This window comes from Typopeltis vanoorti, chromosome 2 (genome assembly GCF_054136105.1).
Source record: "Typopeltis vanoorti isolate ZY-2024b chromosome 2, IOZ_Tvanoo_1.0, whole genome shotgun sequence".
Lineage (NCBI taxonomy): Eukaryota > Metazoa > Arthropoda > Arachnida > Uropygi > Thelyphonidae > Typopeltis > Typopeltis vanoorti.
This window is the reverse complement of record NC_143550.1, coordinates 170,646,485-170,664,014: the sequence shown is the minus strand read 5'-3', so window position 1 is coordinate 170,664,014 and position 17,530 is coordinate 170,646,485. Positions and strand designations below refer to the sequence as shown.

The 17,530-nt window shown below is 35.0% G+C and overlaps 1 protein-coding gene across 1 annotated transcript; it reads left to right on the top strand.

The window, feature by feature from the left end:
- Nucleotides 1–436: 436 nt before the first annotated feature.
- On the top strand, nucleotides 437–9,430 carry LOC150109662 (uncharacterized). The gene is made up of 5 exons (XM_090402890.1): nucleotides 437–557; nucleotides 797–987; nucleotides 1,210–1,331; nucleotides 2,038–2,216; nucleotides 9,384–9,430. The coding sequence occupies exons 1-5, from the start codon at nucleotides 437–439 to the stop codon at nucleotides 9,428–9,430; spliced, it is 660 nt and encodes a 219-aa protein (XP_090259016.1).
- The last annotated feature ends 8,100 nt before the right edge of the window (nucleotides 9,431–17,530 follow it).

Here is a 17,530-nt window from a genome sequence, read left to right as displayed (position 1 = left end):
ATAATTATTATAGTTTCACGAAATTCTATATTTATTTCAATATAAATCATGTTAAAAGTAAATATAATTTTATATGTTTAATGTTAAAATTTAATTACTAATATAATTATTTAAATCCGCTACACAATTAATAATTCATGATATTTTTCAAACTGCAAGCGTATATGAAATCAACTTTATTGTTGTTATTTCAGAAATCGAAAATCTCTCCGCTCAGCCAGAGTACAGAGCTGTAAAATTAAGCTGGAATTGCACGCGCAAACCCGAGCCCACGAGTTTTATAGTTAAAGTTTGTGAGGTTTACTTCTTCCGCGCAAAGCATCCTTGCAAGTTGCGCCATCTATCATTAAACAAAGAAAGGCGTGAAACTAATTCATACGATGTTTTGTACAATCCCGCCAGAGGGCAGTATGCTGCAGAAATCAATGATCTCCGTATGATAACAAACTACTCTTTAGCGGTAACTCCAGTTGTGCCTACTTCCGGTCTGTTTTATTCCAATGTGAGAAAAGACAGTGTCGCCGTAGCAAAAAACGTGTTAGTGACTACCAAAGGATGTAAGTATAAGCTGTTGCTTTAGCTTGTATGAATAAACGTACGCTAGTTTTTTTTTTTTTTGTATTATTGTCACTTTTATCACATTTTGTGACAACAAAATTCAATTTCAGATTTTAGCTTTGTAAACAACAGAGATTTTTTTGCTGTACATTTTTGCTGTACTTTTATAACTTTATTTTTCTATTTTGTTATTTCAAAAAGAAAAAAAAATTAAGAAAATTTTTGATTTTATTTGCAGTTTCCGCGCGTGCAAGTCGTTGTCTTGGCAACACGACAGACATCGAAGTACAAACAGGTCCTTATTTCTCTGGAAAGATATCAGTGGAAGGAAGTACGGACGATCGTTGCTCCATCTATGGCGATAAGCGGAACCCAAAGAAATTGTACATCTTAAGCATTCACCATGACGTATGCAACAGCAGAATAGTGGTAAGGAAATAAAAGCGTTATTTTTAAATTATATTTTCAAAAAAAAGATTTCAAAGCATTGATCTTGTTTTGGTTTCAATAGCATTATGTATATTTTGTGGGGGGGGGGGGGTGCATATAATTTTTTTATTTCCAAGTGAAAATTTTCAAATCTTTGAATAAAATTTAACATTTTAAAATATGAATTTTCAAAATGAAAGTGTAAATCGAATTTCGTTTCAGAATAACTCTAGGATTGAGACCACAGTGATAGTTCACGAGAACAGAGAGCTCCTCACTCATAATTCCCGTCGGTTTCTGGTTATCTGCAACTTTGCGCATGGCTCTTTCAATATACGTGCTTCGTAAGTCTTTCCTCTGTCTCTCTCTTTCACACACACACACAGAATAAATAAATAAATCTCTTACATTATGAAACTGTAATTTTCCTATTGAAGGAACGTACATTCTCATGGCTAACATCATTATTGTCATAGATATTATTCTTATTGACTACATGAATCATATACGATTCGTATAATACCCAAAACACAATGCTAGTGTTTATAGATTAATAAAACATACATAAAATAAATAAATTATATATATATAATACATAAAGTATATAAAATGAAATAAAAAATAAAATAAAATGAAACAAAAAAATAATATTCTACCGAGATTTAGTTTACATTTAATATTTATTTAATCAAATTCATATTTAAATTTGTTCTTTATATAAAAATTATAAAAAAAGAATAAAAACAAATATCAACAGAAGACATCCTGATGTGTCATTTGATTATTTTGTGTAAACGTACTGTTATTAAAATAAATTTATTTGTGTATTATTTTATTGTATGTAGATTCATAGTTGTTAATATTAATTCAGATTCGAATAACATTCAAATTCAAAGCCGCTTATTTATTTATTTTCGGATAATAATTATTTTTTATTTTATATAAATATTCCATTGTTAATGACGTTGTTTTGCAAAAGAAACTCCTGAAAAGTGCTCATGTGCTGCCATCTATATTTCTTTTTTTTTTTTTTTTTTTTGTCCATTTCAGAATTAATCTCGTGGCCAAGAAGAAAAGTGATGACGTGGAATTAGAACCCATTGGGCATGGTTTTGTCGAAGCCGATCCGAACGAATTGTTCTCGGGAGATGTTCATAATAATATTGGTGATTCCAGATTATTAGAAGAGCAGTCAGCTGCTGTTGTGGATAATTCTTCAAGGTTTGAAGGTTAGTTAAAATAGAGAAAAAAGTCCAGTGGATGCAGTTGCTCATTTTACTTTGAGTGATTAAATAATGTAGACTAATTCAATGTATAGGGATGTTTACGTTTCTGCAAGTTACATAATTGTAGTGAATAACATCGACCCATGCTGCCATCTATTGGACTCCAAAGTTACTATATATTTATTATAGTTAATATTTATCATATTAACTATGATAAATATGTGTAAAATAATTTTATATAAATAATGCTCTGTCACTAATGTCTTTTTTTTAATAATATTAACATTTAATTAAAATAGATAAAACTATCTATGTGCAGTCCGTTGAAAATATTATGACCACGGCCCTAAATAGTTCTGGGACAACTCTTTTTGACAAAACTGCCTCTATGCGGAGTGGCATTTATAAGACTTCTGAACGTATGCTGTATCACGTCATCAGGACTGTTTCCGGTAGATCTGCGAGTGTTACGGATGATAGCCGGATTTCTTGGGTTACGTAATCCTAGAAATGTTCTATGGAACTCTTTATCCAGTTAAATTCCATGGACAGCCGTTCTACATTTTTTTTTTACCTCTAGGTTTTTCTGAATACTTCTCCCCTTGAACCAGTATCCTACAATCACTCCTTTTTCGAAGTCCTCCAGATCACGTCCTCTGCCTACGTCGATCAGCAACTTCAAACACGGTATGCCACACACAGTACCATACATCCTCCAATACAAGTGCCCTCTGGCAGTGAAATGGCCGATTGCGGTAATAATTTTTTCGCTGGACATGCAGTTAATCTTTGTTTTCAAGTTTCGTGTACTGTAACTTATCCCTATTTAGTTATTTCCCCCCCGCGCTAATGTTTAATTCCTTTTCTTACAGGAATAGGGAGCAGTCAATACATGACCTTGGCGATACTTATTTTGGTGTTTTCCATTGCAGTGATAATGCTAACAACATGGTTTGTGTATAGTCAAAAGCGAACTAGGCAGCCTTCAGATTCGGACGCTCAACAAAAAGCTCAACACACAGATAGATCTACATTAGTAGAATAAAATTATTAGGCAAATGTGCTGCCATCTAGTGAAACTATTGAACATTTAAAATGCCAGAAAATAATTGGGGGTCGGGTTTGATACTAAAGAGGACATAGAGAATAAAGGAAACTATATTATCAAAGAAATGTGTATATATATTTAATAAAATAAAATGAATGCACTTTATTATTTGGATATATTAAAGTACGAAAAGTTCTTAATCTTTAGTTTGCCAGACCGAAATTCAATATTCAGTCATCCGTTATTAAAGTCATTTCTTATATTATACTTTATATTGGATTTTCACCTGCCTATACGATTTTAACACCAGTTCTGAGACGCGGTTGCTACTCTGAAAGTCTCTGATTCATTGAACCACGCTCTCACTATAAGTAATGTGTAGAGCCAGTTACCCACCGATCTTCAAAAAATTAGTTAGAGCTAAACGAGTTCTTCTTGGAAGAAAATTCGTCTTAGAATAATAATAATAATAATAATAATAATAATAATAATAATAATAATAATAATCAGCGATACTTTAATAATAATAATAAGCATTTCGGGCCCACGACCTGCTTTGTAACCATACTCTTGGGATAAAGTGGTTAATCTTATGATCAAATATAGATTTCTATTTGTAAATTTTGCATATTCTCCTGGCGGGTTTGCTACTTCTTATAGCCACCATGATAACAGCAGTTGTTTAAATTGCATGTGATTTACTACACTTATCTTTGCAAATGTTAGTTTTACCTACTACTAGATGGCAGCACTAGCCGTTCTTATAATTTTTGTGGCAACGTATTATAAATACTCATTTATTTAATTCTTTTTAATTGGATGTTAAATGTTTTTCTTTTAATTCAATGTCTCCATTAATGTATATGTATACATGTGTGCCCGCGCAATCAGTTCATGCACTTTATTTATTTATCCATACCTGAGCACTTCCAATTGCAGAAATGTGATATGCAGAACAGGGATGTCGACTGAGTCCTAAATAAAATTCTTGAATATACAGTCTTTGTTATTAATTCATTAAGAATTTGACAATGCTGAAAAAACGTTTAAGCTTTTCTTAATGTACAAACATTACTTGTCATTACTTTCAGTTTAAAATTTAAATTTTTGGAATGCATTATCGAAATGTTCGTATCATAGGGTGATATGCTGGGACACAGATTGCTCTGAAGGGCTACTGGATTCTGTGTTAAAGATCCGTCAGTCCTCTGTAGCGACAATACTGAATATAACAGAAGTGAATCAACAGTAACGGCATCTAAACAAAAAAAAATACAAGCGGAGAAATCATCAACTGAAGCGACCTCTGCAGAACCGAGTGTTTATTATCATCACTACTACAGCCCACTATCCCTACTTCATATAAGCATATCTTCTTCTTCTTCACGCATTAGATGTAGTATCAGTTGCGCTCAAGACTTCATCTTCTTTAATGCCATCTTTTAGTATTTTTCTAGGTCTTCCTGTTCTTCTTTTATTCTTTGGTTTCCAACTATAGACCTGTTTTATTATTCTATCTTCACTTCTTCTCTCCACGTGTTCAATCCATTTTATTCTTTGGGTTGCTACCCAATGGTTTATTGCTTGTATTTCACACTGTTTTCTTATGTCTGTATTTTTTTTATTTTAGCTGATCTAGTTTTATTTGCTACTTTTCTTAATATATTCATTTCACCTGTGTTTAATGTCTTGTTTTTCTAGCGGTGTGGTCTTGTCTCTGCATTATGTCATAATAGGCCTGATTACTTCTTTATAAATTCTGGTTTTAGTTACTCTAAGGTGTTTATTTTTCCATATTGTTTCGTTCAATCATCCTGATATTCTTGCAGCTTTTGCAACTTGTTCTCTGACATCTAGATGTGGCCTTCCTTCCCAGTTCAGTTGTACGCCTAAATAATTGTAATTTGTTGTTTGTTCGATAATAGTACCTTCCAATTCTAATTTACATCTTTTTGGTTCTTGTGATATTGTCATACGTTTTGTTTTGTTTTTTTGATATCATATGGTTTAAATGGTTCATATGTTTACGAACCATTTAAAAATAGTTCTGCCTATAGGATTTCTTCATTGTTTATTGTTTTATCACATCAAATATTGTGACCATTTGTGATCATCGTTATATTACAAATAATCGTTGTGTTTAATTCTTAAATTGATTTGCTTGATGCTATGGTCGAATGTAGTCAAACGACACCTGGATGAGTCACTGTATGCCTCTTTGCCTGTGAAAAAACAGTTTTTAGAAAATGTAATCTGCATGTAGGTGACGTATTGTATGTCGGGCAGTGAATTTCTCGAATTATTATTAATGCACTGTAGTTCCTCTTGAGATAATCGTGACAAGTAAAATGGAGTAAAAGAGATTTAATTCGTCTAAGACACGCACATCTTTTGACTACTTTCATAACCAGATAATTAACCCTAGAGGGACAGCAATTCGTGAAGAATTTCATTTAATAAAGTCCCCTAAGTAAACTTATCTTGGACGCCAAGGCAGGTCTTGTCTTCTGAATGAAACTTGGGTGTACAAAGGTGACAACAGTTCGTGTTTATCTGATGAAAGTGTTCGACCTCCAGTGGAAGATATTATGCAGATGCAATTTGCATTTTAATGACCTGATAGCGTTATTGTGATCTCGCAGTATAAGAAATTTAAGTAACTGTGAATATTTCAGAGTTAATGAAGGATGTGTGTGTGTGTGTGAGATATGATGATGCATTGTGCGATAGAGGACTACAAATTATAATCTCAAATTCGTTCATGATTCATTTAGTCATATAAAAATTCTGATGTAAAGGAAATTTAGGCAAATATCGTAATTAAAAATTAAGAAACGATCAGTCTCTCTCTCTCTCTCTCTCTCTCTTATATCTTCCATATAGATATGGAAGACATAAGAGAGAGAGAGAGAGAGAGACATAAGACCTAGGGTTCAAATACCGTCTAAATGGTACGAAAAACCATCATAAGGACTTTTCAGCTGAAAGTGAAATTGACAATCTAAAACAGAAGAGCCTAAATTTTTTCCTGCCACAAACAGAGTCAAATGCACGCAATTAACAGGCCTAATACTCTGACTTCTTGGCCCTAGTTGCTTCGGTCGTCATTATAATCACTCTCTCTTTGTTTGTTCATTCTCTGTGGGTCTTAATCTTCTTCTTTCTGTACCTTATAATTGTCATTACTCTTTCCACCTGATTTAATGGTAACTTGTTAATAATCTTTATTGCAAACATTTGTCTACGAGTACTTTCTATGTTTCGATACATTTCTATTGTATTGATGCTACTGGGCAGTGAAATGATGAGTGCCCATTAAAACACTTGGACAAAGACATAACGAACACATTACATCAACAACTACAACAAGTGTAGTCTCTCGTGCATGCTATACAAATATTAGTCAATTCTGTGTGTTCCTGGAGAGTCAACAGCATCAGATAGGTAAGGGTTCGAGAACGTTGACCAATTAAGAGGATGGGAGATGCACGTGGTTTCGAGAAGCCTGACGCGGCTTGTTTGCTAGATTGTTTTCGAGGAGTACATTGTCATAGAGGACACACGGATAACACTTCCCAGACAGATTAATAACTCCAGGTCTATGTGCATGGAGCCTGTCTCATTAATTTCAGGAAATACTTAAAGTGGCCGCGCTACTCTAGGGCTCCGAGTAGTTCAGATTTTAATTGATTTTTATTTCTATTCTATTAAAGTAAAACGATTCTAGACATTGCGTACAGAGATAAGGAATAAAGTAATTTAAGTTGGCTTAAAATCAGAAAAAATCTTACCGTTTATTTAAACTAACTGAACGATTTATTAAAATTAATTTTAATTTATAATTTAGTTGCTTTCACAAGTGTAATAAGCTTTAGTAGAAAGAATTAGAAATACATAACGTTTAATTATTCTTTGAATTTTGTTTAAATTTACTTCAAGAAAGTGATTAACTAAACTGAAAATATAATTAACTTTTCTGAATTATAGTAGGGGAATTATTCCTAGCTTACATAGTAATAAATACTAATCAAGGACTTCTTGTTGCCTTTGCATTCGATAAATTATATTTAACGCCGTCTATTCCTTGACAAGCACCATCGAACGTTTTTCCCAAATTCGAGCTCTTGGTAACTATGCTCATGATATCCTACAAGATCATCGACAACAAAGGGTGCGTGCGTGTGTGGGTGGGTGGGTGTGTGTGTGATGAGAAGACGTCGATTATTTCGCCTTTGATTTGTGTGTGTGTGTGTGTGTGTGTGTGTGTGTGTGTGTGCGTGCGTGCATGCGTGAGAGAGAGAGAGAGAGAGATGAGGAGACGTCGATGATTTCATCTTAAGTGAAGTGATTGGCGATATTCTTGTGGAGATGTCGTTCTGTCTGGCGAATTGCGAACATGAAGAAAAAGAAAGGAAATGTGAGTAAATATGTGCACTTTAATTTTCCCTCGGGTTTTAGGTGTTACTATAAATGTATTTTATGTAATTAAGTCAATTAAGTTGAAAATGGAAGATGAATTTTTGAATCACACGTAAGTCGTGTTCAAGTTAAAACTGCATCAAAGTTGAAGCCGCGAAGTAAGTGTTTGCATTACGGGAAAGGACTTTGTAATTATTATTATTGATTATTCAGATAGTTCACTAGAAACTCTTAAATATTTTTATTCTAACAGTTACATTTCAGTCAATCTTATGCCTTTGAAACGTTTCAGAAATATCAAACAAAAGTACAGAAGACTTCCGCATGCTAATTTTTGAGATTGTTAATTAACTGGATTCTTCGCAAAGAACAAATCTTTCGAAGCGCAAATAACTTCAGATATTCTAATTAGACTTCAAATGCTTCACCGATTCTCACAACGTGAGATAATTTCGGATCCCCTGAAATAAAGAACTTCTCAAGTTCCTTCAGATTTTCCTTAAGCAGTGATAATGTGACATCAGGCGATGATCCTCATATCCTACTTTGTGAAAACATTCATCAACACTCACGCCAGAATGGGACTCATACCCACAGCCTGTGGGCTTGAGATGGGATCAGCTATCTACTCGATCAACCTAGGAGGCATTTATGCTCTTTGATGATTTTCACGAATAGCATGTCTTTTGGTAGTAACTTTGTTTTTACAGTGGTTTGCTTCTTTCTCTAAGCATTCTGTTAACACTTCCACAGTTTATACGCTTATGATTGTGTGATAGGTTGCTAAGCAGTGTGGGTATGAGATGTTCTCTCACAGCCTAACCGTATCAGTTGTTATAATGCCCGGGGGTACATAGAGTTGTGGAGTAACGTTTTATGTGTTTCTGTTTTTACTATAAGTCCGAATAATTTATATGTTATAGTATATTTTTCAGATGCTGAGGATGTTGAGTATAGCGATAAAAGATTGCTTATGGGGTGTTGTGAAAGAATTCTTCCTTTTCATTTTTCTAATTTTGAGAGATGACCGACTGAAGTGTTTGAGTAGACTGTTTTCCAAATTTCGTTTCGAAGAATTCTGTAACAGTGACGCGGAGTTTGATTAGTAGGTATTTCTTGTGTGTAAGTAGCAGTCGACGTAAAGGATCACGTGATGTACCATGGGGATATTGATATATCTGAGTTTGTGTTTGCACTTGGGGAATGTTATTTAGCTGATACACTGTGCGGTGAAGAACATCATGTCACACACTCCCCAAAGTTTGTGCTTGTTTCTCATTTGCAATGCTTATTTCATTTGAGCTTTAAATTTGCTCCACATTTATTTATTTTATAAATTAGATTAGCGACTGTACATGCTCGTAGTCTACCCACCAGACAAATTAAATTAGTGTACGTGCGCAGCAAAAATTTCTTTAAAAATGCTGGAAAGTAATGCAGACGAAAAATATTGTCTGATAATAATAGTAGTCTAATAAAAATCAAGATGATAACGAAGAATCATTGTTCTTTTTTTGCAGTATCTGTAAATGATAGCACACTTTTATTATCCTATTTTTTTAGACGCACAACCGGCTTGAATTCCAACTGCTATCCGGAATATATTAAGTAATACATTCCAATTCAGTAATGCTGTGGAAAACACGCCTTTGTTGTTTCTTCAATCAATTTGTGCACTTATTTTTTTCAATTAATTTTTTTAGAGATTTCAGAACAAGAAATTGACCCTACATATTCTCCTGGTATTTAGTCATCTAAACCTGCCTTCATAAAAGTAATAATAAATAAATAAATCGGGTTCTTATATGTTGAGACTCTTTCAAGTATTGTTGCAAACTGCGCATAATTATAATGTTGTATTTTGCTTAATTCTTAGATGCACCAGCTGTCTTTCAGCTGGAGGTCTGTTTCAGCGTGAAAGGCTATGCCTACCTTCGCTGATCAATCAATGGTAATAAGAAGCAACATTCTTGCATGAGGACAAACCATCATAAAGCAAAGTATACTATGGAAGTTATTGTTCTGGAAACGGAACAGAGCCCTACTGTCGAACCAAAAAAGATTGTTCTAAAAGTTTTCAATGTTACAAGAACTTTATTAACGTGTGCTACGTGAACTTTTCTACTGATGTAAGACATCTCATTACTCATATGAACTTTATTATCGATACAAAAGGATTAAAGTAGAATATCCCTCTAATAGCTGCGTTGCTCCTAGAGATCAAAACCAAAACTAGTTAAACTAGTTTGTAATAGTTACGGAAGTAACTATTACAAACTTGTAATATAGGATGGTTGATTCTGACTGAATGAATATCTTAACGTTTGGTTTATCAGCAGATCTGTTGAGGAGGTTAAAACTTTTCGAACGAATTCAACTTTTATACTAAATATGAAATCGATTTTCAGGAAAGAGAAGCTAATTATCTCCATCTGGGTCAGACATTACGGTCAGCTAATCAGCTGATATTCAAAATCAATTTAATAATATTTTGGCTTGCCAAAGTATTATTAAGCACAGTCAGAGGTAGGTTGAACTGACTAAAATAATCGGCATGAGGAAGTTCCTAAGAACATACGTCAAGGGAATTAAAAAGTGAGTGTGATAAGTTTGCAGCTAAGATTTATATGACGAAACTGGAGGAACGGTGATGGAGAGTAGTTCCGTGGAGCAATGCCCATGAAAGTACTTATAGAAATGGCATAATACAAAAACTGAGAACCTATGAGATTGCATTTAAAGGGGTGGGTTGTGAAGGAAAATACTATCCCGTTTAGGAATAGGCTAAATATACCATTCGTTCAACATTTTTCATAGCATCTAATTCGGAAGACTCTGGATTTTTCTGATGTCCTGCTGGAGAAAGATCAAAGAAGCATGCTGGTAGCTGATCATGGTATAGTGGGATGAGATTTGAGGGAAGCGATTTATTCTAAGAGGGCTTTCCTTATCCTTACGTGTGTTTCATGGGACCGTAATTGCTGTTGTGTATTTTGTGTGGCGTTTAATATGAAGGCCCTCGTTCCACAAAAGGCTATTTCATTTATTCGGTGGAAGCAAGTTTTTTAATTCTCACACAGATAATAATTTATCTGCTGATCAGAAAAGGGAAGTCGTGCGAAAATCTCTTAGAGCCTCCTTGGAAGAGAAGACATTATTTACTGATGCTTCGTAGTATGATATGAATATGACATGAGATGTTCTTGTCATCAAGGACGATGCAATAACTTTATTTCCACGATGAATGCAGACTACGTGTGCGATTTAATAGTGGTCGCAACTGCCGTCCCTTGATCTTTAGCTCGTTATGACTGAGATTATTCCTTTATACTGGCGCCACTTTCTGTACCCATCATGGATGTAGAAAAGATCTTTCTCTTTTTTTTTTTAGTTTTTTCCTCTTTATTTCTTGGAGGAATCCATCATAATTTACTTCCTGATATTGGGAAGTCTCAGTAGCGGATTGAAAAGTGAACTGTAATGGAGTGCTTGGGATATCTTTAGTACCAAAGCTAGCGGACGGGGCTGGATTTGATAACACCACACGCCCAACTGGGCCATTCGACATCAATAATTAACTTCAGCTATTATTAGTGCCCAAAACAAAACCAAAATTGTGTTTTGCACTAAAGCAAAATCATATCGTCACATAACATAAACATGTCAGTGATCAGTGACAAAAACTGTCAAAGGAGCATTCTTCTAGTAGAGAATATATATTATTAAGATATAAAACAATTAAAGGTGTTTAAAAATGTATTAAAATATTTCAACTTTTAGAATAAAAGAATTTAAAATAAGTATAAAATATAGGTTATATTATTATTTCAGAGAAATGAAAAAGAATTATATGAATTAAACTTGTGAAGCATCCTTGACGTTCCTACTGTGTGAAGCTATCAATGTTAAAACTATAGCGACATTTGGATATCGTGGTAGCGTGAGCTAGCAGTTTGCGAATTTCAAACTCTTTTGGATCACTTAATTTAGCTCAAGAGATAGCCACGCGTGCGTGTGTGTGTTTGCACGCAGGGGAAGTTTGTGTTTTCGTGTTGCAAGGAAATGAAAACTAGTTTACTGAGGGTGGTGATAAATTCCCTGTAAATACAAGGGACTTCTTGTTTCTCCACACACACAGAAAGAAACTTCGTTTTCGGAAATAAAACTCATTAGTGTATATCTAAACGGAAACTACACTCAGAAAACTCATTTTCGTCGGTGACTGAAGAGAAGTACAAAGCCTTCAAACTGTAGCGAAGTAAATTTCTTTTTTTTTTTTTTTTTGTGTCCTCACGTGCGTGCGGATTCCAAACAAATATTAGATCATCACCCAGAAGGCGTCATCGAATGTGTTGAGGGTTTCCTCGAGAGGAAGACGCCTTTGTGCACGCAATGAGAGCCGCTGTGACAGCACCACGATAAATACAAGGGACGCTTCAGTTGATAATGACGCGTTTCACCTGCAATTTCGTCGCTCTGTTTCATAAAGTGCAAAGCGCTTGTGTAAATGGCCAAAAAAATAGAAAGAACTCGGAATCGAAAGCTACCCTAACCACGTGATCTTAAATTCCAGTGTTAATTTCCTAAATATACATCTCTAAGTAATAACACGTCATTGGTTTTTTTTTCTAATGTATTTTAATTCACATGACGTCATTTCCGCATGCTCAAATATAATATATTAAGAAGAATTTATATAATAGGTACGAACTTAAAAACGGTTTTCCAAGGAATCTTCTTTGTGGGAAATCGTAAAATACAATTTTCTTCTCTGGTGCATCCATCTAAAGATTGGTAATTATAGCAGCGCATTCTGTCTTGTGACCTCTGTTTTGTCTCTTCATAACTCTTAGCGGTCCGCGCGGTTAGCTAAGTGGCTATGAGCTTCGCAACCATATGCCAGGGGAAGGAGTGTCCTGGGTTCGATTCCCGTCGACGACGTGAGGAGCTTAAGGATCTTCCTCAGCCATAGCCAAGTTAGCCGGTCTTGGGCGTGGACAGCAGGGTTTTTCCACCAGTTTATCCAGGATTTTTCATCTCATAAGCAGGAAAAACAGCCCCGGCCCATGAATACAGGATACAGTCATAGGATATAGTACGACAAGGAAGGAAACCGGAAACCATCTGAGTCCCCCCATGTCTCCGATGGTGTCCAATTAGGCTTTTTCTTGCTCAGAATCATTTCCCTAGATGGTGGTGTGTGTATATATATATAGCTTCCCCTAACCACAACAAGAATTGTCAGCGCCGGTTAGCATCAATATGTTATTTCATATGAAATTCTTGGTCTGCCTCGTGACCTCTTTCCTTATACAGTCCTCTCCATTATTTCTGTAATCAGTTCTCTATGCCTCAGATGGTATCCGATAGCCTTTTTCTTGTCTTATTGATGTGGTTCATTAGTGACCGCTCTGCATGAACTATATTTAGATCTTCATTACTTTTTCTTTCTGTCCAAATTGGTACACTTAGGGCATGGGCCCGATGCTGCCAAGCGCGTCTCCAGCTTGCGGATAGGGGAATGGCCTCTGGATACAGAGGTCAGCTGCGAATAAACAGGGAAACCTGTGAATAAGTAGTCGTGGACAATGGGACGGCATCTAGTGGCAAGGCTACTATCTCCATAAAAGGCCACACATTTTGAATGATGCGACATGGCGAGATGTAGCCACCATTCAATAAGTTACAGTCTGCTGCAAGTTTGTACAGCAACAGCTTTCATCCTGCTCAGCGGAAGATCACCATAAATGACAACGGTGTAAAGGATATTTTGGAGAATGAGAAACGGCAAGCACACCGAGCTTCTTTAGAAGGCTATTGCTGGACAAGAAAGGCAAGGGATACCACCTTGTTTTATTTTTTCCCTAGTAAGATATGGATGGATGCTGGAGAATCATGATGAAAATTATTTGGACAGAAAATACAATCAACCATCGAAATACACAGAATATAAATCGATTTCGCGATTCTGTTATCTGTTGTCAAATTATTGGTGGTCATATCTGATCTTTTATAAATTTAACTAAATGTATAATTTATATAAATTTATAACTAAATGCTCTATTTATATAAAATTTTTAGAAATTTCAAAAATCTTTGGAATTCCATAAAATTTCGAAGTATATCGTGCTTTTCATCAACGGGTGTGTGTTACCATCACCAGCATAAATGAAGCCTAAAAAGGGCTAAAATATTTTTTTTAAAAAATAAAAAGAGGTGCGATATTTGGTCTTTAAGCAGTGTCTCGAATTATGTAACTCATACCTTACTCAAATATTAAAATGAAACACTTTAGACCTTTAATAATAAAAATTAGAATTGACATTAAAAAAAAGAAACAAAATCCTTTGTAGACATCAAAAATCTTTTTATCCAAACATTTTATATAAGTTCATATCCTGTTTTCAAGTTATAGATTTATAAAGAAATTTATAATTATTTAAATATATTGGCATAACGTGTCAATATCTCTTCTCATGAACTGTTTTTAATTTACATGACGTCATATCCGGCCGTTCATAAAATCGCTTTAAGAATATTGCAGCAGTTCAAGATGAGAGTAACCCAAACGTTTACCTCTGTAAGTAGACTAATACCTTCAAGCGTACCCTTCTGATCCTCTGATTAACAGGATGCATTTAAACAACTCTTCCAACAACATCATTTCCATCTGTGTCCTCCTCAGCGACGATGCTCATCTTCTGCTCTCCGTAATCCAATCCAAACATATGATACTTCGCCACTAAGAATATTAGCGTGCCATTATAGACCTTCAATTGCTAAACTCCCGCTTTGCAGCATTTCCGCTAATTAATGTTGACTTATAGAGCCAAGTAAACACCGACTAATTCAAACTTTAATCTGCATGTACGCTCACATCCACTTCCGAATATCAAAGACGTGCGCAGATTCCGACATGTAAATGTGACCTATTTTCATGTAAGCTCCGTTCTGGAGGACTTTATGCCTTGTTTTAGGAGAGTTATACATCAAATGTAACAGCTGTTTGGAACGGCAATGGACAACGAATTATGGCCTACTCGACACCTCAGTGAAGTCAATAATTAACTCTGTCTTATAACTGTACAGCAGGCGACGTTTGAAAACAAAGACGATGTTAGGCTTTCTGCTACATAAATATGATTGAAGTCTCCCAGACGAAGAAGAAAGAACATCACGCTTGTTGTACAAGAGTTTTAAACTTTTCGCAATTGTAAGTGATGGGAGAATATACTTAAGAAGACCTAAGAATGGCAAACAAATCCCGACGAGATAAACCGAAGATAGAAATATTGTCGTACATCATCCAGATCGTTAATAAGATTTATGCTCGTGTCAAATTTTCATTGTGTGCAGCCGCACTGTAGTTCTCAACGAGTTAATATTTGGTCCCACTAGGGAAGTAACACTTGAGATCGATATCTGTCTCCGCCCCACTCCACACACAATGAGTCTTTCTTTGTTTATTGTACTTCATTTACTGAAAACAGTATTCCCATTTTTCAATGAGTATAAATGTGCATGAGATGGTGGATATCCGCTAAAGACAGAAAGAACTGGAAAGTTAAGGGAGGCCTGTATCCAGCAGTGGTTTCCATCTAAAGAAGAACATTCAGTTCTTCTTTAGATGGAAAAGAAGTCTTTGGAAATCGGTTGACCTGTGAGCCGTCTTCCCATTCACAATTTCTAAGGTTGATTACATTCTCACGCAGTGCTTGCAACATAAAAGTCCATGTTTCCTAATGCTAACTAGTATTTGTAGGTACTCGTGTGAATGCTTAGACTGTTTTGCTGACTTGAGAGATTAAAAGTCAAAATTTATTCGTGCAAAAAAACAAACAAACTTGACTTCCTTAGTTATTAACTAATCCGGGAACCGCTGAAAGTTTAGTACAAAAATTCTGCTAAATCGTTGGTGTGTATGCAAAAAATTATCTATAACATTCCTATATATGATAGTTTTGCATCATTAAAGTTCTTACAATGCTATGAAGCCTGTATTGAAATGTGGATTACTGAAATAAACTTTCTATATTTTAAGCTATCTAATGAAGTTTTAAAAATAACACGTTAAAGGAAAAATCGTTCAAGCATTACTTAATTGAAATGCTAAGAAGATATCAATTGGAAAAGCAAGGATCGTGGCCTTATGGAAATAGTGTTTGCTTCTGAAGTCCTAGGCCATCCGAAGAAATAATACAGTTATAGGCTCCATTTTGGTCGCTGACTAGAGGAACTTACTCTCATCTATCATCGTCCTGTTCCCGGGTTAGTTGATCGGCTAGTAAAGTTTTTTCGTTTCTGAAAACTAATTTTTAACCCAGTATCGCAAAAAAAGCAACCATATAACTTACAAAAACAATGCGAGTGTTAGAGTTTAAGACCAAGAGAGGGCGGCACTTATAAGTAACTCTTCCCTCCCCGACAGCCTTGGTTCATTGTTAGTTTGGGTTCACTATCAGTGAAGATACAAGGATGGAATTACTTGCCATCTGTGCCTTTCTTACGGCTGAATGCGTTCTGACTATTCTCTGTGAAGAGTAAAAGGCGTTAGTAGATGTCTGTTAATTTTAGTTGTTTATTATTCTTACTGAAATCGAAAAAGATAGGTTTTAATTGCACTCAAGCCGTTACTTCTCCTTCTAACAATTGCCTAATAATCCCTAATAATCCTTGGTTAAACCATTCTGATTCCCAGAATTAGTATTTAGACAGGATGGTTTCCCAAGAAAAAATGATATGACTTTATCCTATTACTACGATAAAAATATACCATTTAGAATGTATTCTTCAGTTAATAAATACATTTATTGAAGATGTGTTTTTGATAGTTAAGTGGAAGAATTCTGTGAAGCATTTGAAAAATATTTCTGTCCTGTGATATCATGATACGGTATTGATAGTATCATCAATATTATCTCACAAGCAACAGATAATTACATATGCAATCTTGTTTTAATTTTTTGAATTAAGTCATTAATCGATAGAAGAAATCATTCACTGAATTTTAATGGTGTTTATTTAAATGTTTTTTAGAAATTTCTTTGCTTCTTGAAAGGTGATATAAAAACTTTAGAAATGATTTGGAGATCTTTAGACATTTCAGATATTAAACTGTCCTAATTGAAAAAAAAAATCCAGAAGTGTATTCAATGGTCAAAATCTGTATTAAATGCTAGTTATATATATATACTTTTTTTTTAAATTATTAACCGGGGGAATATGCATAGTTCTTATTCTCCGAACTCCCTTGCCAACTTAGATGTTCCACGGCAAGCCGTCATCATGAGTTTTTCCTGAGACTTGCAGTGGTTGATGGACTTCGGTGGATCGAAAAATCGATCGCTCGTACACACAGTCACACCGACGAACATAATACTCTCCAATTGACCCGTAATGTCGTGAACAAAATTCCTTCGCCTGCAAACTTTCACCTGTCCATAAAATTCTTTGTGCGACTTTGATGTTTTTGCGCAGCTGGTGACGTCCTCGTATGAAGTCCCTGATGTTCATCCACTTGCATGACGCAGTTCAACCTTTTTCCGACGGAGTTCCGCTGTCTGTATTAATTCGTCCACTTGGGAAGAAAAATCTGTTAGGCCCTTTCGAAGTAGATCTGGATGAGTACTAGTAAAGAACTTATTTCGAGGATTCGCTTCGAAATAGTCTGCTTAGTAGGAATTAAGGTAGTAAGTAAGAAAAGAAGAAAGTTATAATTGTCTAAGACACATGTGCACACACTAAGATAACACTCAGATACATTCACTCTCTTCTGTTACTTAGACAGTGCAAGGGATTTGTTTTTCTAAATTAATTTTTAATATTTAATTTTACTTTATATAAATCGACG

Bases quoted from the DNA above. Each gene is read 5' to 3' on its own strand.
- LOC150109662 (XM_090402890.1), top strand. From the start codon at position 437: ATGATAACAAACTACTCTTTAGCGGTAACTCCAGTTGTGCCTACTTCC. The intron at 988-1,209 runs GTAAGGAAATAA...ATTTCGTTTCAG, and splicing joins TATGCAACAGCAGAATAGTG to AATAACTCTAGGATTGAGAC. The intron at 2,217-9,383 runs GTTAGTTAAAAT...TAATTTTTTTAG, and splicing joins TAATTCTTCAAGGTTTGAAG to AGATTTCAGAACAAGAAATT.